This window comes from Raphanus sativus, chromosome 6, assembly GCF_000801105.2.
Source record: "Raphanus sativus cultivar WK10039 chromosome 6, ASM80110v3, whole genome shotgun sequence".
In the NCBI taxonomy this organism is placed as follows: Eukaryota; Viridiplantae; Streptophyta; class Magnoliopsida; order Brassicales; family Brassicaceae; genus Raphanus; species Raphanus sativus.
In genome coordinates this window covers 20,964,623-20,988,724 of record NC_079516.1, presented here as the reverse complement: position 1 = coordinate 20,988,724, position 24,102 = coordinate 20,964,623, and the positions used below count along the sequence as shown (strand labels likewise).

Below are 24,102 nucleotides of genomic sequence, written 5' to 3'. Positions count from 1 at the left end.
GGCTTCACAGGTCTGCCATCAGCATGAGTGTGTCCCGCAATCCAAACCTTCGATCTACTCACCTTACTTGGGTCTTTACTCCTTTTTTTCTATATAAAAACAGACATATCTCAGTACCAGTTTAATCTAACAAGCTGAAGATGTTTGACTACTCTTTTACCATATCATCAGCTAAACGAAGCATCCCTTTGCGGCTAGTGGTGTGAGGAATCTGATTTCTTCTCATCGCTCTGTACTTGTTACTCGTTTCCTACAATATAAATATGACAGTGATTAAATCTATCAGATATGACCTTTAAGGATGAAACTTACTTAGTTGTAGATAACTCACCGTGAAAGATTTGGTAGTTTTACTCTTAACCCAAGAGTTCCACACTTGAATGGATGGGATGTTGCTCGGTTTTAAAGCTATTCTCTCAGCTGCAGTCTTCGCCACACGTACTTGTGACACCAGCCTCGACTTCCCAGCCCTCCACACATTTCCAAGCTGCTTGAAAATAACAGCTTTCTGCCAATCTTCTTGCAAGTTAAATCTCCCCTGCATCACAATAAGCAAGTTAAACATGTTATAATTTCATCTTGCGGTTCAACAAAACATACTAATGTATATATACAAACCTGAATTTCTTCCCACATTGTTGCTTTAGTCGCTGCATCAAGATTTCTCCAATCAGCGAGTGTAACCGGAACATGTTCCCTCACAAGAGGACCAAGAAAAGACGATAGTGTTACTGAACCAGGTCCAATATGCTCACCAATGTCATTGAATGTGACCATAATCTTATCATTGGGATTTTCACCACTCTGCGCAACTTTGTTGGTCCTCTTTTATTTTTTTTTTGAACTTCCTCCCCTCCTAGCTCAACTCCTTCAGTACTAGGAATCTCATCATCTTGCGCAGTGCCATCTTCTTCCATATCGCGAGCTTCTTCTTCATTCCCTTTCTCATTGAGAACTCCATCATCTTCCATATTGGCCTGTTCGTCTTCATTCTCTTTCCCATTGCCATCTCCATCTTCTTCAGCCTCTTTCCCATTGCCATCTCCATCTTCTTCAGCCTCTTTCCCATTGCCATCTTCATCTTCTTCAGCCTCTTTCCCATTGAGTACATCTTCTACCTCATCAACTCGGGGAATATATTCAGGTGTAACATCTTCTAGCTCATCATCATCATCATCAGGTGTAACATCTTCTAGCTCATCATCATCTTGAGCAGCCACTTTCTTGATTCTACTACTTCTTCTCGTTGGCGTTAGAACTAAACTCTTTTTAGGGGAAGCCGTTTTCTTTGCTGTAGCTTTCTTCACTTTTAGTTGCGGTCTCTTGTCCTCCAAGCCTTGATCTACTACCTCCAAGCCTTGATTACGTCTACTCCGACGAGAACCAACTTTTCCTCCTCCTCTTGTCTTTGCCATTTCTGAAACTAATAAAGAAATCCAAAATCAAATCGAAACCCACAATCATATTCAAAATCTAAACCGAACAAACCCATAATCGAATCATGTGTTAACGCGGACATGCATGTGAAAAGAGATTCGAATCGAAGAGATACGATCAAATAGAACCCCAAAATCAAAGAGATTCGATGAAAGTTTCTAATCTAAACCCACTATTGAAAGTTTCTAATCTAAACTCAGAATCAAATCGAAACTCATACCAATTGAAGCTTCCACTCGAGAGAACTCTGAAGAACTTTGATGAGTCTCGGTTTCGATTTCGAGGAATGTGAAGAGAGTGAAGTGAAGAGAAATGGGTTTCGATTTAAATACTTAGGGTTATTTTTAATATATTTTTCATATACGATAGCATTTATTTTTTTATTTGCAATGGTAAGGCGCCTCCACTTACCAAATTAACGCGGCTGGATTATTTTATTTTGCCGCGTCTACAGAGATAGCTTATACATTCCAAAAACGCTATTATAAAGGCCCGTGTTGAAATACAATAGCAGAGACGCAAAAACCGCTATGCTACGACGCTATTAATACCCACATTTCCTGTAGTGCCATGGTTCATACAAATGGGCAAAAGTCCCATGTTGGGGTCCGTCTAAGATTGTAAGTTCTGTTTAGTTTCATTTTTTAATCTTATTAGTTAATATTTATACTTTCTATCTGTTTGTAGGCTGAGATGACATGATTCTTACCAAATCTGTCTGATTTATTCAAGTTTACCACGGGACATCAGGCGAGACTTTTGCAGATCCTAGGTCGGAGAAGATCTACCACGACGTGGTTGCTCGGGTTGAAAAGGGCTAGACACAGCTAACCCAACAGTCTACCGATGGAATACATGTTGTCTAGAGGAGGTGTATAAGATCTTCAAAGAGGTAAAATTTTAAATTTTCTTTTTAATATTTTTTATTAAATTAATTAAACTAATATGTTTCTTTTTCAATATGGCTCCTAAAAAGAAGGGATGGGCGGTGGGAATAGGCTCTGAAGTCTCAAGCGCGACTTTCTCCTACTCTTCGAGACAGAATCCAGAGAATTCTCAGATATAGGCTCGAATGGATGTCCAGCATGCTCGCTTGGAGTCCCTTGAGGGTCATCTCGACATTATAGCGGCTGGAACCCCGCTTCTGCAGAGAGAATTGGACGAGAGACGACAGCATCTCGGGATGCAACAGCTTCCCCGATCCCACATATGAAGTACGAGACTTTTCCGGAAAGAGCCCCAACAACTACTCCGAAAACAATGTTTTTATTAGCTTTTTTTGTTTTGTATTATAAATTTAAATATTATTTTATGACATTTATATATAGGTTTTTATTTTAGAATTTTTTAATTTTATTTCCGTATTATAGTCTAACTTTTTAATTTTATAAATAAATAACATACATCAATTGAGATATTAATTCCTCATAATATACAAGGAGTTCAGAAGGAACTATTTGTAAACTTCTCTAACTTTTAAAAAGAATTTATAAGGAAGTAGTTGTAAATTCCTCATAATAAGTAAAAAGTTTTTCTTCATTTACAACCTATTCTTTAGAAACTCTTAATCTTTCTACTTGTTATAAATCATATGGTGGACGACCATAACCAGCCCAAACCGGCCCATCCGTTTATGTTATAGTCGGCTAGCTCTTTCCATTTATCTACTTGTGGCAGTTTTCCTTTTTACTTTGGATTATTTTTTGTATTATTTCCATATTTCTATGACGGTGTAATTCCCTATATAAGGAGACCTTATGTTTATGAATAAAGACACAACTATTATTTCTCTAGTTCACAACACGTTATCAGAACAGTAGCCTCTAAAACGCTAAGCTCTAAAATCCGACCAGAAACTCTAATTCTCTTATTCTCTCTCGTTTTGAAACTTCGACCATTAACACCCTAATTTTATTTTCAAAACTTCTCTATCATCGATCTAAGCCGAGGAAACAATCAAGACCGATTATCCGATCATCCGATCATCCGATAGCACGCTCGACCGTCCCGACCCGTGTCCGCGACCCGATACCAAGAAGCTCTCTTTCGCTACATGTTCCTGCTCGATTACTTATGTCGGTGGTCCATTTAACGCGTTAGAAGTTTAAGTAACAATCAAATCCCTAAAACTTAAAAACCCCAAATCGGATTTTTAATTCTAAAAATCCGAAACCAATATCCTAAAACCCTAATCATGTTCTTACATGATTAAAAACCTATATTATAAAAACTCTAATTATATATAAACCCTAATTACTAGATGTATCATATATAATTATCAAATCCCATATAAAGCTTGAATATTATTAAGAACCCTGCATGAATCGTTTTTGAAACCCTAATTTTATTTTGAAATTGATTGTTTGATTGAGTTAATTGAATTGTTTAAGCTGATTAGAATTGAAATTTGAATTGATCGATTGATAGCTTGATTAAACCCTAATGTCTGAAACTGTTTAAAATAATTAATCCGACTGTTCATCTTGTGAATTGAAACTATGTGATTGATTGTAATCGTTTGATTGAATCTGTTCTGAAAACAAAATTGTTTATAATCACATAGGATTGCTAGACTCATAATTGAACTTGAATTCGATTGAATCTGATCTCATAACCTGATGCTCAGTTGCTAGATTGATAAATCCGACTGCTAGGATTGCTAGATTAATTGTTCTCATCCTACTAAGAGTAATTGAAATCATCCTGCTATTATTCTCATCTGATCTAAGACTTGATTAAATCCGACCAGCCTGTTTTATTAAAGCATTGATCATGGATAGGTTGCTAGCTTGATTTGTTCATATGATTCGATAGGTTGATATTTTTATTGTGGTCTACATGTTTAGAATTCATATACTAGGTTTTCATCATATTAGTACTGACCGCGTGAACATGTATTAATTGTTTTGCATCATACCGGTATGAACTGATTGCATCATATCCTGACTCGTTTGCATTATAACCGCCTGATCATAGTATTTGTTAGGAATATTGTTGTCTGATCCGTGAATCATTTCTTGATAAAATAAATCTTTAAAAAATTTTATAAGTATAAAATATATATATTTCTGATGTCAAAAATCAACAACTTGGATTTTGCTGCCCTAAATCTCTCAGGAGATAATTACTTGCAATGGACACTTGATACTAAGATCACCCTAAAATCCAAGGGCCTCGGTGAATGTATTGTCGAGGACAATAATGCAAGTGAGAAAGATAGATACATGGCAATATTGATTATTCGCCATCATCTTATTGAGAGTCTCAAAGATCAGTATTTTGACAATTGAGAATCCTCTAGACCTTTGGAACGAGTTGAAACAAAGAAATGATCACCAAAGGACGGTGTTGTTACCAAAGGCTAGATATGATTGGAGGAATCTCATAATCCATGAATTCAAGTCCGTGGATGAGTATAACTCAGCCATGATGAGGATATGCTTGAAAAGACATTTTCCACATTCCACAAAAGTAATGTGTTGTTACAACAAAAATACCGTGAAAAAGGCTTCAAGACTTATGTAAATCTGATCTCATGTTTATTGCTAGCTGAGCAAAATAATGAATTGCTAATGAGAAACAGTGAATTGAGACCTCCTGGATCAACCCCATTACCGGAAGCCAATAAGGCCGCAGAATCCAAAGAAAGTAACCACATCCATCATGATAAACCACACGGCCATGGCCGTGGTGGATGGAGAGGACGTGTCTGTGGCCAATACAACTCATATGGCCGCGGGAATAGCTATGGCAGAGGCCGTGGATATCAATCCCATTCAGGCCGTGGTCGAGGCAGAAGCAGTTGTATTTCTAAGCTACAACAGTCGACCAAATCAGTGTGCCATTGGTGTGGAATGGATAACCATTGGGCTTAAGACATGTAGGACTCCCAGACATCTTTGTGACCTCTATCAAGAGAGTCAGAAAGGGAAGAATCCAGAAGCTCATTTGGTCCATCAAGATGGGGAAGATGATTTTGATCATGAAGAAGATGACCTTATGGAGTATGAAACATCTGATTGTCTAAAAGAATAATGTTGATTTCGACTTCTGTGTTTTGCTTTGCTTTATGAATTTATTTCTGTTGCTATTGCTCTGTCTGATTTATATACTTAATAAAACCAAATGCATGATTTTAAGATTTAAAGTCTACATCAATATAATTGCGTGTATAGTCAGTCCAATAAAGGGCTACGGCCAGGACAGTGTATTGTTACCTAAAGGGCACGCATCTAGAGATATCTGATGCATTATATTCACCCAAAAAGGTCTATTGAATTTAAAAATATAAGAATGAATGGTTTTCATATTGAAACAATGGGCAAAGGAAACAAAGGTTCCTTCAAATAATGAAATACGCCTAAGGTCATAAGAAAGTGGTCGAGACTATACCTGCATTCTCTACTAGTCTATACTATGCAAAGATCAGTATGATAAAGGCAAATGGCACGGTAAACAAAGTGTTTACCCACAATTTCACTAAATGGCACAATCGCTTCTTGGCCATCCCGGTTCAAACATGATGCGAAAATTGATATACAAATGGGCACACATTGAAAGAAAATAAATTATCCCAAATAATATCACGTGTGTACACAATAAAAACTCATTGATAGGCCATCACCAGTCTTTTTTTTTTTTTTTTGACAACAATGAATTACTCTAACGTGATTCCACCGGTTCAGAAAGCCAAACCGGAGGTATCGAATCGACATATAACATAGCTGATGGTGAACTCCTTGCCCCATGAGCAAGCTTGTCCGCCATTGTGTTTTGCGCCCTTGGAATATGTCTGATCTTGAAATTAGGGAAGAAAGTCTTACTTCGTTGAAATTCCTCCATATGCGTAGTAAATGCTGGCTATCACCAGTCAAAGTGACTAAGTAAATAATAAGCGGGTGAATTCATGTCCCAAGCATTTAATGTTAGTTGTATGTCCATGGGGGCAAGTGTGGAACATTGGCGCATGTCCATACATAAAACGGCTTTGGCCGAATCTTTTAAAACGCATACAACTGATTACTAGACCGTTACTTATGAGGTCAAAACCCCCAGTCTCAGCTTGGGATCACGAAATTTCACATGCATCTGGGTTAATACGCATAAGACCATCTAGTGAGCATAGATATTCCCCTTCAATTAAATCACGAGTCATGAGCCAGACATATTCCATCTTAAGACATTTGGATGTGCCGTCTATGTACAGACTGCTCCACCACAGAGAACTAAGATGGGACCTCAAAGGAGGATGGGGATATATGTTGGATATGATTCTCCCACGATTTTTAAGTACCTTGAGCCAAATATGGGTGATTTGTTCAAAGGCAAGGTATGCAGATTAGGGTGAGAAAATAATAAGCTGGTAAAAGAATGGTAAAAGAGATTACATGAAATCAACTATCATTGTCTTGGCAAGATCCTCGGACTAAAGAATGTGAATTAGACGTTCAAAAGATAATACATTTACAAAAGCTAGCTAATCAATTGCCAGACTCATTTGCTGACCTGAAAGAGAGTGACTAAGTCATATATACCAGCTTGTAATGCACCAAATTTGAATAAAAGTCTAAAAGGGACATAATCAAGTTGCTACAGAGTCTAGACAACGTATGAAACGTGGTAGACCAATAGGTTCCAAAGATAAGAATCGTCGGAAACAAAAGAAAGGTGCAGAGAATGAAAACAAATCCGAGGTCGAGGAAACCATAGACATGGACATAAGGCCGGCCGGCTCTAAGGTACCAAACACTGAGGCTTGGGACGCTAAGCTTCAGGGTACTAATGGTCCTGATAATAATGAGATTGTAATCGATTATATCATGTCTGGAACACATTGGAACAGAAAAGATGTCGACATAGATGATTTATTTGCATACAAGGTAGCACTTGAATTTATGGGTATAAATGAGGATCATGAACCCATGTCAATAAAAGAGTGCGCACTTGTAGATCAGATTGGATTAAATGAAAAGCGTGGAGTTAAATAGTCTAAAGAAAAGAGACATATTTGGCCATATGATTAGGATGACATATGATATTAATCCTGTGGAATATAAATGGATCTTTGTGAGGAAGAGAAATGAAAAGGAGAAATCGTGGGATATAAAAAACATAATCACGTGGTCTAGTTGTCTATGATCTTACTTACAGCATTCAAGCACGGCTTGTTGCACAAGGATTCTCACGTAGATCAGGAATAGATTATGAGGAGACATACTCCCCTGTGGTGGATGCTACTACATTTAGATTTTAATAAGTCTGGCTATAAGAGAGAAATTGGATTTGCATACTTATATGGTCCACTGGATAATGAGATATACATGAAAGTACCAGAGGGTACTGAGCTGAAAGATAATAGAAGTTCTTAAGAACAACATTGTATAAAGCTGAATAAATCTATTTATGGACTGAAACAAAGTGGCCACATGTGGTATAATGGACTAAGCGAATACTTAGTGAAAGAGGGCTATAAGAATGACCCAATCAGTTCGTGTATCTTCATAAAAGAAATTTGACAACTTATGTTTATTTTATACTGACCAGCCCAAAGAGGGGTTAATTGGTTTTGCTGATGCAGGTTATCTATCAGATCCGTACAATGCTCGATCACAGACAGGTTATGTCTTTACACATGGAGGTACGGCCATACCATGGCGTTCCATGAAGCAGACGATCGCAGCTACATCATCTAATCACTCGGAGATCTTAGCCATTCACAAGGCCAGCCGTGAGTGTGTGTGGTTACGGTTCATGACCAACCACATACGAGTTAATTGTGGGATGAGCGAGAGCAATGACCCACCGACCGTGATGTATGAGGACAATGCAGCATGCAGTGCGCAGCTCAAAGATGGCTTCATCAAAAGAGACAGGACGAAGCACATCTTGCCCAAGTCTTCTTCACTCAAGAGTTGCAGAAAGCCGGAGAGGTCCAAGTGGTTCAAGTAGTTCCAGTGACAACTCAGCTGACCTGTTCACCAAATTACTTCCGACTTGCACGTTCAGGAAGCTCACGCATCAGATTGGGATGCGTCGACTGAAAGACCTTCAATGATGTTCATATCAGGGGGAGTAATACGTGTTGTACCATTTTTCCTTATCTATGGTTTTGTCCCCGAAATGTTTTAATGAGGCAACATCCAAAACGTATTACAAACTCTGAATGGATATGTCGTCCAAGGGAGGTGTTATAAATCATATGGTGGACGACCATAATCATCCCAAACCGACCCATTCGTTTATGTTATAGTCGGCTAACTCTTTCCATTTTCTACTTGTGTCAGTTTACCTTTTTACTTTGGAATTATGTTTATGTACTATTTTTATATTTCTATGATGGTGTAATTCTCTATATAAGGAAACTTTATGTTTATGAATAAAGACACAACTATTATTTCTCTAGTTCACAACACTGCTTTTATTGTTCTTTGATGATTAAAATTTAGCATTTCATAAAATTTTATTATATTATAAAAATACCATGTTATAAAATGTTAAAACGGACACTTGAAATGGTTGACCAACATGATCTTCCACACAATGGCTTACTAATACGATCTCTTGTTACTTTACCACTAACTTTTTCATTCCCATCGAAACATTTGTTAAGAATCCTGAACCAAACATGACTGACATATCCTTAGCGAAAAACAATTTTCATTAAAAAAACATTTTCCTTGAAAATAATTAATATAAAAATGTTTTGTGAGGTTTTAAACTCTTGAATCAAAATTTGTTTATTTTATTTTGGCCGATTATATATTTGTCTTCAAGTTTTTGTTCTGGTTGGTTGGGATTTGTTTCTTGGTCCTTTGATCAGCATAGCGATTTCAGTAAAGAAAGCTATGTTCTGTTAGCAATACGCAACTGATTTGATTTGAGTTTGGATGATAATAAAATAATGATACCAATAGAAACTATTAGTGACGTGGTTTGGTATTTTTATTTTACTTTGTAGATTCACAACAATCTGAGATATTTTTTACTAATATAGACTATTTTTTTGGAGACTTCCGAATAAACCAGATTAAAGATATTTTTCATGAATAATGTGGTATATTTGGAAAAATTAGAATGAAAAAATTAAAATAAAATAAAATAAAAATCTTCAGAAATTCTTTGTATGACAGAAATTTAAGGGACAATGTGGTCATAAGCATAAATAAAGGTTTTCCAGTGGTAAGAGAAAATGCCATCTCCCATGGGAGTCAAAAACTTAGCAATATGAAGTAGTGCTATATTGATGGATCCTTGAAAGAAAAATGTGACCTATACAAGATAAAATAGTTTTGCAGGAAAACAAGAATAACTGAAACTATGATGGATGCCATAAATACTCACATGAGTCTATCACTTATACATGCAGAATATAAAATGTTGATTTGAATGATGGATTTCATGAAAACCCTTCAGATCCCAGCAATGGTGTTTGCAACATATTTTCTTCAAGTGAAGATGATGTCTACATCAACAGAATGGTCGGCTTTCATTACAGATGTGAATTTTTTTTTGTGGTGTAGGATGTTCTTTCGCATATAGTTTATATCGATTCAGTCAACTCCGTTTTAGTTAGTGAACTTAGATTTTTCTTAATTTAGAATAATCTTTTGTTGGAAAAAAATTCACAACAGTTTCTTATTAAAAAATATTTGAAGATAAGTTTCCCAATATAAATATATTTTGTATTGACATTTTAAGAAATATAAATAAAAATTGTGTTGGGTCAACTACTAAAATTTTTTTTTTTGAAATTTTGCAAAAGTTTAAAATTAAATAATTTTCAAATTATATAAATATAATTTTACTTAAAAATATAAGTTAAATTATTAAATATAAACATATCTTATTTGAATATTTTATTATACTTTTCCCCCGTTTTTGGTTATTGAAATTTTAATCGAGAAACTTACTATTGTCTTAAATCACTGAGAGTACATCTATGTTCTAGTTGAAACCATTAAATAGCAAACAGACAAAATCATTGACTCATTGGAGTATTGACTTACTTATATATCACTCAATAATGTGAGTGGTTTTTAAATAAAATATTTTTGTTTCAGACAATTTGTGTGGATAGCATTGCTACCGGCTTCCATCTTTTAGGAATGTTTTTCTTTCAAAATTTAGAATTTATATTATCCTAAAATTTTAAAGTTATACAATGTTTCTTTAAAAGTAAAAAAAGAGTTATGATACAATTCTTTAATTGAATTTTACGAAACATACATTATATCTTTCAACCAACTCATTCACTCCTTAGAAATTTAAGGAGAAACATATTTGCTTTTCCATTAACAACATAAAGTAAGAAGAAGAAGAAGAAGAAGAAGAAGAAACAGCAGAAGAAGAAGAACCCTTTAAAAGAAAAAGAGCTGAAGAAGAAATGGAGCCCAAGTGTCCTCCTTTTGACTTCCCGGAGAAATATTACCATGGTGGCGGAAGCGAATGCGAGAGGCAGAGACACTTCTTCGAAGATTCGACGACGCTTGATCAAGGTGTTGGCTACGCCGTTATTCTCGGTTTTGGTGCTTTCTTTGCCGTCTTCACATCTTTTCTGGTTAGTTTCCATTTCGCATTACTGAAAATTATCATGAAGAAACAAAACAATCATATCTCTCTTCTTCAGAATCGAAAACTTACGGTAGTAAATTAAGCTCACATATGGACATTAATAAGGAAATTTTAAATTATAAAAATTGACTTTTATATTAACGGATCATTTAGAAAACCATCTTTCGAAATCTCTCAATAGATCTTTTATAAATAAAAATAATATAATGAAAGTGTTTTAAAATATCTTTTTTTTTAAATGTTGAGAATTGTTTTTTTTTGGTAAAATGTTAAATAAAAATAGAGAATTGGTTTTTATTATGAGAGACTATGAGATTTAAGAAACTCTTATGTGGAACACATGTATTTTTATAATTATTTTTAGTAAATCACATACATCATAGTTAAATATCAATTAAATAATTTCCATGTTGATATTATTAGTTTTCTTATAAATCTATTAAGTGTCATTAGGTATAATTTTATAAGATATAATTTTATATGATATTAATATTATGTTACAATTAATATTAGTTAAAATTAATATATAAGTTTATAAGAAGTTTATGGCGGATATTTTATCAATGAACGTGAAAATAGATATTTCATTAAAATAAATATTATCCTATTAAACTGTAAATAAATATTTTGTATATATAAAATTTGATATAGCGGTTTTTCTGTCCAATATATATGAAATTGCGGCGACCGTGCATAATTTTAAAATGATATTTATGTATGCAGAATTTTCTCAAATTATAGGCTTTCTAAAGGTTTGTGTTGCCAAAAATGACAATCGAATCAACTTAAATTTGAATATACTATTTGCAAATGTTGAAAATGGGTTTGCCATATCCGGAAAAGAAATCTGGACAACAACAATGAATGGACACAAACAATTTATTCATTTGATACTTATCCGAAACCAAAAACAAGAGCCTAGTAATAAGGAAATTGAACAAGGTTTGCTGACTCGGCGAAGTGCGACAGTTCACTGATACTAAGCTAAAATTTATTTTAGAGCCATACATTTGACCAATCATACTTTTTTTTAGAAAAGAATAATGTTACAGCAAAAGGATGTAGAGAACTTAAATTCTAAAGCAAAAAAATAGTGCATTACAAAGTTACAGCAAAAATAATTACATCAAATAAATCTACAGCTACTATTCCAAAACTAAAAAAATAAAAACCACGGTCCACGGCACTTAACAATGATCCCCACAGTTTGGATCTTACTTAGGGGTTCACTAATTATAATTTCTGAAATAATGAATGAAGGTTTGGTTAGAAAAACGATATGTTGGGGCTCGACACACCTCTGAATGGTTCAATACAGCCGGAAGAAACGTCAAGACAGGACTTATTGCAAGTGTTATCGTATCACAGGTTCTATAAGATATTAAATTCAATATAAAAGATTATATATTTTGCACTTTAAATTAGGTTACAAATTATTGATTTATTTGTGCTGGTCGATGGGTGAAAACTGAAAAGTGGACATGGGCTGCGACGATACTGCAAAGTTCAAACGTTGCATGGCAGTATGGTGTTAGTGGACCATTCTGGTACGCTAGTGGAGCCTCCATACAGGTTAATACCAAAACAAAAACTATATGATACATTTATTCAGTTTTAATAATATGGTTTAGTTTCTATATGCATTGTAACTCTTGTGAATGATCGATTATGAGCAAAACAGGTACTCTTGTTCGGTGTGATGGCGATTGAGATAAAAAGAAAAGCTCCTAATGCTCACACAGTCTGCGAAATCGTGAAGGCTCGGTACATAACTAAGACTAAATCTGGTTTTATTTTATACTTTGTAAAATAGCCGGACAAGAGACTAGGGCCTAGGCACGGTTTATTTATGATTTAGAAATATACTTTTGAGGGATGTTTATAGTTTTTTTTTTTTTTGAAAAGAGGATGTTTATAGTTTATAGTTTGTTTTATATGTTTTTGATAAGATTAGTTGGGGAACCGCAACACATATAGTGTTCTTGGTATTTTGTCTGACGACAAACGTGGTAGTGACGGCAATGCTATTGCTTGGTGGCTCGGCCGTGGTGAATGCCCTCACTGGAGTAAATATTTACGCCGCAAGCTTCCTCATTCCTATAGGCGTCGTTGTCTATACTTTGGCAGGAGGACTTAAAGCTACTTTCCTCGCAAGCTATGTTCATTCTGTCATAGGTATCTAATTTATTTTTAAATAATATATATGATATATGTATTTTAAAAACTCAAAATAAAATTAATCACCAACCGGTTAACATATAAAAATATTTATTTTAAGTGTTTCAATATATTAAGACGATTTTTTGGAAAATAAATAGATTGAAAAATGAGTTCAATCCGATTAATAGGAAAACGTGCTATTTTCTACGAGATGTATCATGTCTTTCCACATGTCTTCCAAACTATGACTTCGTCCCAGATGTCTTCAAAATAAACGTTCAAAATCTATTTCTATATGAAACTATATCATAACTCTTATATCTCCCCAAAATAAAAGTTCAAAAGTCGTAAATCCATAAAATTAAATTATTCGGTTTACACTTATAAACTAAAACCATTTTGATTAATTAAACCAGTTTTAGATCAATAATGACCCAATTAAGATCGATTACAACAATCAAACCAGAAATTTAGGTGTGTGTGTGTGTTTATAATTTCTAGTTTGATTGTTGTAATCGTATCTTAATCATGTTGTTGTTGGTCTAAAACTGGTTTAATTAACCAAAACGGTTCTACTTTATAGGTCTAAACCGTGTTTTATAATTTTATGGGATTATGACTTTCGAATTTTTATTTTGGGAAGATATAAGAATTATGCTATAGTTTCATGGAGAAATAAGTTTTGAATTTTTATTTCGGGGACATCTGGATGAAGTTATAGTTTGGAAGACATATGGGAGAATACGGTACTTCGTGGAGAAATGGGACCTTTTCCCCCGATTAATCTAAGTTTTTATAAACGAAATCAAAATAAATAAAAAGATTCCAATTAACTTATATATATATATTGTAACTAATTATATATATATATATATATCTTATATATTAATTGAAGAGCATTACAATCTGTTTTCAGAATCTTTAGAAAAATATTTGATTCTTCTAATAATTAACTAAAAGTGTAGAATTACTATTTTTCTTTCTTTCCTTAATAAAAGGATACAAATTACCAAATATGACTAATATATAAATATATATATATATATGATAATTAATAATTTTAATAATCAAAATTTGATAACAATTTGTGTCTCCTCCATCATTTTTATATTTATATTATTAAAATAAATTAAACAATCAAACTAACTATAAAATTAAAATTTAGATTTTTATATGTTATATTTTGAATTTAAAAAACTATAAATTACTAAAACTGTGAAAATTCGTATGTTAAAAAATTATAATCAATGACTTAACATTTTGATTTAACAAGATACACATGATCTTAAAACCATATGAGTAAAAGTCTTATTTAAAATATTTAAAATTATATATGTATATATATATATTAATTATATACCATATAAGAATACATAAATATTTTAATTTCAAAATTTGCAATGAATTTTCAAGAACATTTATAAATTATAAATTATCAAAGTTCTCATATAACCATAATTATGAAGTCTTATTTAATAGATAGCCATATTAAAATATACTATATATCTATGTTAGTATCACTTAAATTTAATTATATAAAAGATAGATAAATATGATTATTTAGATTTACTTACCATAAAATGATAGTAAATAAACAAGAGTGATTTATCTAATTTATGTGTTTGCATTAATTTAATTTTATATTTAATAATTTATTTTTTCAATTATTCAATATATTTGTTGTTATACAATGTAAAAACGCGAAATAAATAATAGTATAGAAAATAATTTGTATATATATTCAGCATTTATATATTTGTTACTATCATTAAAATGCAAAACAATATATGGTAGAGTTTATGATTATTTTTATAAATTCATCCCGCACATGGTGCTGATTATTGTAGAGAGGAATATTTATTGTATTGATAGCGTAAAGATACAGAATATATACTGAGTACAATATACGATTAGGTCTAAGTATTCTAAAGTATTTACATAATAAGTCCTCATAGTCTATATCTCTTACACGCCCCCTCAAGATGGAGGCAGGTGCGTGACTCCAATCTTGGAAGTTAAATCAGTGAAGCTTGGACGCGATAGAGGCTTGGTTAAGGCGTCAGCAAGTTGGTCCTTTGTGGAGACGTGTGTGACGCGGAGCAGGCCGGACTGAACGTTGTCTCGAATGAAGTGGTAGTCAAGGGCTAAGTGCTTCATACGAGAGTGGAAAATGGGGTTGGCAGAGAGGTAAGTCGCTCCAACATTGTCACAGTAGACAACAGGAACCGTCGGCAGTGGTATACCAAGGTCAGTGAAGAGGGAGCAGATCCACCTGAGTTCAGATGCAGTGTTGGCAACGGCTCTGTATTCGGCTTCCGTCGAGGAGCGTGCAACGCCGGTTTGCTTCTTTGACGACCAGGAGATGGGATTCTTGCCAATGTAGACGATGTAGGCATTAGTGGAGACGTAGTCATCGGAGTCGCCTGCCCAATCGGCATCAGAGTAAGCATGGAGAGTCAATGGTGACCCTTTGCGGATAAGAATGCCATGCGACGTAGTGCCAGCCAGATACCGAAGAAGACGCTTGACTGCTTGCCAGTGAAGTTCAGTCGGTTGGTGCATGAACTGGGATAAGCGGTTAACAGCGAAAGCTATATCCGGTCTAGTGAGAGAGAGGTATTGCAAGCTTCCCACTACACGCCTGTACTCAGTCGGGTCAGAGAGGGGTGCGCCTGAGTTCAGAGACAGCTTAGGAGTTGGGGACATCGGCGTCGAGACAGGTTTTGCGTCCTGCATATTCGTCTTCTCAAGCAGCTCAGTGATATATCTTTTCTGCATAAGATGTAAGCCTGACTTTGTATGAGTAACCTCAATGCCAAGGAAGTAGCGGAGTTCGCCAAGATCCTTGATCGAGAAGCGAGCTGCGAGACTTGAGATGCAGGTCTGAATAAGCTGTTCTGAGCTTCCAGTGATAAGCATGTCATCTACATAGACAAGAACGTAAGCATAATCAGTTCCACTGCGCAGAGTAAAGAGCGACGTGTCCGCAGTGCTGTTGGTGAAACCAAGTGCAGTGAGATGTTTGCGGAGCTCCTGGTACCAAGCACGGGGAGCTTGGCGGAGGCCATATAACGCTTTCTTTAACTTGCAAACGTAGTGCGGCCTGTCCTGATCCACAAAGCCTTGAGGTTGAGCAACATAAACCTCATCATGAAGTGTGCCTTGCAAGAAGGCGTTGTTGACATCAAGTTGGCGTATCGACCATGATTTGTTGACAGCAACATTTAGGACAGACCGTATAGTCGTGGCCTTGATTACAGGACTGAAGGTCTCAATAAAGTCTTGACCTTGGCGTTGATGAAAACCTTTTGCAACGAACCTCGCTTTGTACCTGTCAATTTCACCATTAGGCAAGTATTTTATTGTGAAGACCCACTTTCCTCCGATGATATTTTTCCAAGCTTCTGGTGGAACAAGAACATAGGTGCCGTTTTTGATGATAGCATTTATCTCATCACACATAGCCTTTCTCCACCGAGGGTCGCGCAGAGCCTCTGCAACGGAAGTCGGGATTTTTGGTTTTGGTGTAGGGACAGTGGCGGTGAGAGTAAGCTTCCTGTTTGGTTTCTGGATTTGGTTCTTGGCACGGGTGCGCATGGGATGGATATTTTGTGGAGCTTGTGGTTGTGGAAGAGGAGCCGTCGTCTGTGCTGGAGGCTCGGGTGTGGGAGTTGGGTTCGGTGCTGGAGGTTCGGGTGTGGGAATTGGGTTCGGAGCTGGAGGTTCAGGAGTTGTAGTTGGTTGCGGTTGAGGGTTAGGCGCCGGGGAGGTTGCCGGAGTTGGAGTTGCAGAGGCCTGCAGAGAAGGTGAAACAGAGTGATTTGAAGAATTCATACCTGTCACTGGAGATGAAGAACCAGAGCACGTAGGCGACTTGGAAGGAGCTATACGAGATGACGCCGTCGGGATAGGTGTGGCTAGAGGGAAGGGTTGAACAGAGGGTGTTTCTGGGACATGGGTTTGGCTCGGGGGAGAAGGGTGAGAGTAGGGAAACTCTGTTTCGACGAACTGGACGTGTCTTGATGTGTAGATGCGACCAGTGTCTTTATGTAAGCAAAGATAGGCACTCTGAGTCTGTGAATAGCCAATGAATACGCAGGGTAGAGATGGTGATTGGAGTTTGTTTTTGGTGTACGGGCGGAGCCACGGATAGCAAAGGCAACCGTAGACTCGAAGTTTGGCATAGTTAGGCTGTTGGTGGAATAGTTTGTGGTAGGGAGAGTCACCGTTGAGAACTGGAGTGGGCATCCGATTGATAAGGTAGGTGGCAGTGGTGAGGGCGTAACTCCAGTAGGTTGTAGGCATGGAGGATTTGGTGAGGAGGGTAAGACCGGTCTCCACGAGATGACGGTGTTTGCGCTCGGAGATGCCATTAAGTTGGGGAGTGTGAGGCGGGGTGGTGTAGTGTGTGATGCCACGGCTGGTGAGGAAGGCGCGAAGGGCTATGTATTCGCCGCCATTATCAGAGTAAATGGTTCCAATCTTTTGTTTCAGCTTGTTTTCAACAAGGGAGGTAAAGGCGATGAAGGTTTCTTTGACCTGAGATTTTAGTTTTAATGGGTAGAGCCAAGTGTAGCGAGTGTAATGATCAATGATAACCAAGTAGTACTTGTAGTTATCGATTGATAAGATAGGAGAGGTCCAAACATCACTGTAAAGGTATTCAAGAGGGTAAGAGGAAGAGATAGTATTTGTATGAAAAGGAAGTTTGTGACTTTTATTGAGTAAACAATCGGTGCAAGAAATAGGCTCTTTGAGAGAGTTCGAAACAGGTAAAGAGAAATTTGCAACAATAGATTTTAAAATAGAGAAGGACGGATGGCCAAGTCTCGAATGCCAAGAGGTGAGGGTGGTTTTGGGAGTAGGTGAGGCGGAGAAGGTGGATGCAAACTGAGGTGTGACTGGCCATTCGTATAGCTCGTTCCTAGTCTTGCCTTGGAGCAACGGGGTTCCCGTGCTCAGGTCCTTCACCTGAAAATGAGCAGGAAAGAATTCAACAGACACTTTGTTAGTGTTGCAAAGCCGGTAAAAACGGAGATTAAGTTCTTCTTAACATCAGGAACACAAAGAACTTCATTAAGAGCTAAGCGACGCATATGAGTATCAAGTGTAGTAAAACCAGAACCATCAGCGATGGTGACAGCTTCACCTCCGTGATATGGCTGATGTAGGGCCAGATTATTGAGGTCTGATGTCAGGTGATGGGTCGCTCCGCTATCAAGGAGCCAGTTTGCCGCATTGTAGTGAGCTGGAGCGGCGACCATGTTCGCACGAGGCTGCCACGGTGGGTAGGCGGAGGACGACGAGGCAGCTGAGCTCTGGTAGTCTCGCGCCGGCTGTTGAAGCTGAGGACACTTGCGAGCACTGTGCCCAAAGACGCTGCAGATTTGGCACTTGCCTTGATAGCCACGGGAAGACTGCTGTGGGTACTGGTTAGGTCGCGGAGTGAATTGTTGTTGCTGCTGCCACGTTTGATTGCTGCGGTGGTTGTTCCTGCGATAGTTGTTGTGATTGTTGTTGCTCGGAGGACGGTAGTGAACCGCATTAGCAGTAACTGGAGCAGGGGAGACGACAGCAGCAGTGGCTTGGATCGTGGCCTCACGATTGCGAAGCTTCTCATGGATCTCGGAGAGGCTGGGAGGGATGTCGCGGCCCTCGATTTGATCAGCTACACTCTTGTACTCTTCGGGTAAACCAGCAAGGAGGAATTCGATCTGATCTTCCACGTCATAAGGCTTTCCCAACAGAGCAAGATGATCATACCGAGTGGTGAGTCCTTGAAAGTACTCATCAATGGACTTGCTGCCTTTTGTCCATTCTCGCACTTGTTGCTTGAGTTGCTTCACATGTCCGCGACTGGGTTTCGCGTACGTATCATTCAGGATGGTCCAAATCTCCATGGACGTTTGTGCAGTCGAGAGAAGAGGCTGGATCGTGTTCGTTATGGCGCCAAGGAGAGCACTGAAGATCAAGCTGTCTTGTCTCTTCCACAACGTGTACGCCGGATTCACAGTGGTGGTATTGTCTGTCGTGACGGTGGGGTCGGGGACAACCGTCGATCCATCCAAGTGACCCGCGAGGTCATAGCCGTTGAGCAGCGCAGTGACTTGACGACTCCACATTAGGAAGTTGGAGGAGGTGAGCTTAGACACATTTGTCATGTTCACGTTAAGGAGAGTAACGTTCTCAGAGACAGTGATGGTCTCGCTTGAGTTAGCCGGTGAGAGAGACATAGTTGTCGTGAGATTGGTTTGAACAGAGAGAGGGGCGGCTAAAGAAAATTTTTAGGTTTGGGTAACGTTAGCTCTGATACCATGTTAAGCTAGATGGGCTTCACACTTAAAACCAATTGGTGATAAGAGGAGTGACCCACCTATCTTATATATTGCTAAGGATCCTTTCCAATATCCGATGTGGGACAACTATGTGTCTAATACGCCCCATCGAGATGATGGCTCTCTGAACGCCAATCTCGGAATGCTCGGGCAAAGATCGATGGGCAAACTTTGGGCCAGATCGATGTAGATCGGGTTGGACTGCATGGATCGGGCTCTGATACCATGTAGAGAGGAATACTTATTGTATTTATAGCGTAAAGATACAGAATATATACTGAGTACAATATACGATTAGGTCTAAGTATTCTAAAGTATTTACATAATAAGTCCTCATAGTCTATATCACCCAGTGTATATATATTTATTTGACTCATTGTAGCAACCTATGAATATTTGGAATTTAGTTTTGTTGATTATTTAATTAAATATAAGGGTATCCGGTCATATACAGGTACGTAAAATAAATTGCAATATTTGGTATTTTGTTTCTAAAGTTTATTAGTGGTTTCTTTTGTCCATTTATTTGTAAGACTAATAATTAATGGTGTTCTATCCTAACGCAAAATCAGAGAGTCCCTTACGTTACCATCTTTACTTGGTTTGTTTGATTTCAGTTCACGTGGTTTTAGTCATCTTTGTGTATCTGGTCTACACTTTGAGTAGTGAGCTTGGGAGTCCATCTGTGGTCTATGACCGGTTAATACATATGTCCGCTAAGTCAAGGGTATGCGCGGAGCCACTCTCACACGACGGACAAGCTTGCGGTCCAGTCCACGGCAACTACAGAGGCTCTTATGTCACCATGTTGAGCTCTGGTGGTGCTGTCTTCGGTCTCATCAACATTGTAGGAAACTTTGGCACTGTCTTCGTCGACAATGTGAGATTATTTTCAGTGAAGTTTTGCCTTGTTTATAATTCGAATTATATTCCCGAGTTTGAATATGAGTTATGAGATCATATCAACACTATTCCAAACTAGTAGGTTACAAAGAAAGAACTAGTTTTATTCACCAAAACCTTTGAGAAAAATATGAATATATCTGTGAAATGACGAATTCGTAAAAAATAATCGAGATTTAATCATCTTTCTACTAATATACATTTGATAGATAATGAAAACAATAAATATACATTTGAATAGTAAAATTATAAACAAAACAAATAACTAATTATATGGGGAACTAATATTTTTTTTTTAACTTGAAATTCAACATTTTGAATAAATATATGGTGACACATGCGTTGTCATTTCATCATTTTGTTATTTGTTTTGTAGGGTTATTGGGTGAGTGCTATAGCTGCTAGACCTTCAGCAACTCACAAGGGGTATTTACTTGGTGGACTCGTGTGGTTCGCTGTGCCATTCTCTTTAGCAACCTCGTTAGGCCTTGGTGCACTTGCCCTCGATTTGCCTATAACCGCAGATGAGGCTAATCGAGGTCTAGTCCCGCCTGCTACTGCCATTGCTCTCATGGGTAAAACAGGATCCATGCTTCTTCTCACTATGGTTTTCATGTAAGTACAATAGTCAGACTATGCTTTTTACTATTATTACTCTTAGCAAAAAAATAAAAAATACAGCACTTTTTTTTTGGTCAAAAAAAATACAGCACTTTAATGAATCTACTGCAAGATTTACTTCAGTCTTTTTTCCTTTGTTCTCTTATTTTTATTAAATCAAACCTAACAATTTCTTCTTTCTGGCTCAACAATTAAACCTAACTAGGTGTTGTGCCACACATGAGGACATAATCATTTATAGATTTATATTATTAGTACCAGCATCATGAACTTAAAGACTAACTTAATAATTTATTCTTTATACTCTTAATCATTTTTTTCTATTTTTTTCTTTTTTTATATTTCTCTTTTAAAACCAATGAAACAAATAAGACTATGAAAATTGAATCACATAAAACAGAAAAAATTGAAAACACAAAACCAAAATTAAAATAAAGCAATAAACAGGTAAATAAAAACTAAAATCTATAATAATTTAGAAGGAAAACATAGTATAAAAATGAATTAAGATAAAGATAATATTTTCTTGTGTTACTTATTAATTATATGTACAGATTCATCTTACTATTTTATAAAATTTTAATGAAAATAGGTAATGATCATTATCGGGTATTCTTTTTTTTTAATTTTGTTTATTATTATTAATAAAATTATATGATAAATGAATATAATAATTCATTAAGAGCATTAACGATACTAAACAATTTAACTATTAAAGTGAGAACTGTAAAGTGAAAATTAATTTGCAAATAATAATATAGATTGATAGTTAGTAAAAATAAAATATATTTTCGGACTTACTATGCTTGATTGTTTGTTTAGTTTATTGTCCACAGAACCGATTAATTTGATCCGCTTTTGTTCGCTACAATAATAGTGTTGGTTCGACCTGTTCAAATAAGCACCACTATATTGTTTATGATGAGTTCCGATCTTGGTTTCTTCTTAGGCAAGAAACCTACCTCACTTACAAAAAATGCTCATCAGAATCATGATCGTTACGTTCTTTGTTTATATACAGGGCTGTAACATCTGCTGGTTCTTCTGAGCTAATCGCGGTCTCATCCCTTTTCACTTACGACATCTACCGAACATACATAAACCCTAAAGCAACCGGTAAACAGATATTGAGAGTCTCAAGATCCGGGGTTCTCGGATTCGGGTGTCTAATGGGGATTCTTGCAGTGATCTTGAACAAAGTTGGGGTTTCACTCGGATGGATGTATCTCGCAATGGGAGTCCTCATCGGCTCTGCCGTTATTCCCATCGCTTTCATGCTTTTGTGGAGTAAAGCTAATGCAATTGGTGCGATTCTTGGGTCGATCTCTGGCTGTCTTCTTGGGATCATTACTTGGTTATCAACCGCAAAGATACAATACGGACGCGTTGATCTGGTTACTACAGGGAAAAATGCTCCGATGTTAGCTGGTAACCTCGTTGCGATTCTAACAGGTTAGGATTATCTTAGTTTCTTTGATAGTCATTTAAGGATTATTGATAGCATTCTTTTTGGTTTGGTTTGGTCCGTATGTGTAAATATATAGGAGGATTGATCCATGCGGTGTGCAGTGTAGTCCAGCCACAGAATTATGATTGGTCGACGACAAGGGAGATCAAATTGGTGGAAGATGGGGCTTCAGGGGACGTAAATGATGTTCCTTTGGAGGAGTTAAGAGACGAGAAGCTGAAAAGAGCTAAAGCTTGGATTGTTAGATGGGGTCTTGTCTTCACTCTCCTCATTGTTATCATCTGGCCAGTTCTCTCTCTCCCAGCCCGTAAGCACTTGGCCATATAATTTTTTTTTCTTTTCGAAAAGGGCATATATAAATTAAAATTCATATGCGTATATTAATATATTTTAAAAGTTTAACATTAGCATAAAATAAATATATATTTAATATCAACATATTTCAAACCTTTGGAAGACTTTTTTCTTTAAATGAGTATTTTTAATATTAATCAAATTGAAGTACTCTTAATGTTCTTTAGAACAAATTATCTAATTTTTATCCCTTAAACATTTTGTTCGAAAGTATATAGTAATTATTAAATCATACTGCAGGTGTATTTAGCAGGGGATATTTCTGGTTCTGGTCAATTGTGGCTATAGCTTGGGGAACTATAGGATCAATTGTGATAGTTGGTTTGCCTTTGATCGAAAGCTGGGGAACGATCAAGAGCGTTTGTATGGGACTGTTCACTAACGATAGGTTAATGGACAGGCTTGATGACTTGAACCATAGGTTACGCGCTTTAACCTTGGCTGTACCGGAAGCTGAAAGGATTTATTTGCTCGAACTCGAGAAGATTAAGAAAACTGACGAAGAAAGATCAGTATGAGTAAGAAAAATTGATATTTTTTTCATTCTCCTTTTGTTTGTATGATTTTGCTTGCTCATCTTTCTTGTGTGTGTAAAATCATATTGGAGCTATTTCCTATTGTGTGTTGATCTTCTCTGACAAGTGTAGGCATATTAAATAAATTTAATTTTCTTCATTTGAAATTAATTGTTGATAACCAGTGGCGGAGCTAGAATACCACTTGACAGGGGTCATAATTATTTAGCAGGGTCATATCTGAGTTTTGAACTCAACACATGGGGGTCAAAAAGGATTTTCTAACCAGTTTACCACAGCAAATACATTGAACATTAGCCTAAATGTTTGATTTTAATTATTTCATAGGGGTCAATTGACCACCCTACTTACAATGTGGCTCCACCACTGTTGATAACATTATATGTTAAAGATTGTGAAAGCCCATGTACAATTCTTTATTTTCCGATTAATATGATATTGTCCAGTTTGGATTTAAGAGAAAACCCACGTGAATTTATTTTTGGATTTCTTCCAAAAAATCTCGTACTAATTAGAGTTAAACATTTTTTATATATTATACTATACTTTGTCTAACTTCCAATGTGAGATTTTGTTTGATATCTTACATCTTCCCATTCAAATTAAGGACCACACTCATCTCGAGTGTTTTTTTCTTTTGCGAAATTTCTTTGCACGTTATCTTGTCACATCTTGACATATGGTACCCAGTCGCATGCATTGAGAATTCTCTTCTCAC

General features: G+C 36.5%; 1 protein-coding gene across 1 annotated transcript; it reads left to right on the top strand.

Moving 5' to 3' along the window:
- Positions 1 to 10,567: 10,567 nt before the first annotated feature.
- Positions 10,568 to 23,530, top strand: LOC108813472 (urea-proton symporter DUR3). Its single transcript, XM_018586041.2, has 10 exons — positions 10,568 to 10,993; positions 12,268 to 12,375; positions 12,484 to 12,579; positions 12,689 to 12,771; positions 12,962 to 13,182; positions 20,120 to 20,382; positions 20,782 to 21,020; positions 22,048 to 22,478; positions 22,571 to 22,801; positions 23,089 to 23,530. Exons 1-10 carry the CDS (start codon positions 10,820 to 10,822, stop codon positions 23,364 to 23,366), a joined length of 2,124 nt encoding a protein of 707 aa, XP_018441543.1. The 5' UTR covers positions 10,568 to 10,819; the 3' UTR covers positions 23,367 to 23,530.
- Positions 23,531 to 24,102: the final 572 nt, after the last annotated feature.

What these genes read in the sequence shown, in the direction of transcription:
- LOC108813472 (XM_018586041.2), top strand. Translation starts at nt 10,820, where the DNA reads ATGGAGCCCAAGTGTCCTCCTTTTGACTTCCCGGAGAAATATTACCAT. An exon ending in CTATGTTCATTCTGTCATAG is followed by an intron (nt 13,183 to 20,119) that starts GTATCTAATTTA and finishes GTTTGATTTCAG; the next exon opens with TTCACGTGGTTTTAGTCATC. An exon ending in CTTCTCACTATGGTTTTCAT is followed by an intron (nt 21,021 to 22,047) that starts GTAAGTACAATA and finishes GTTTATATACAG; the next exon opens with GGCTGTAACATCTGCTGGTT.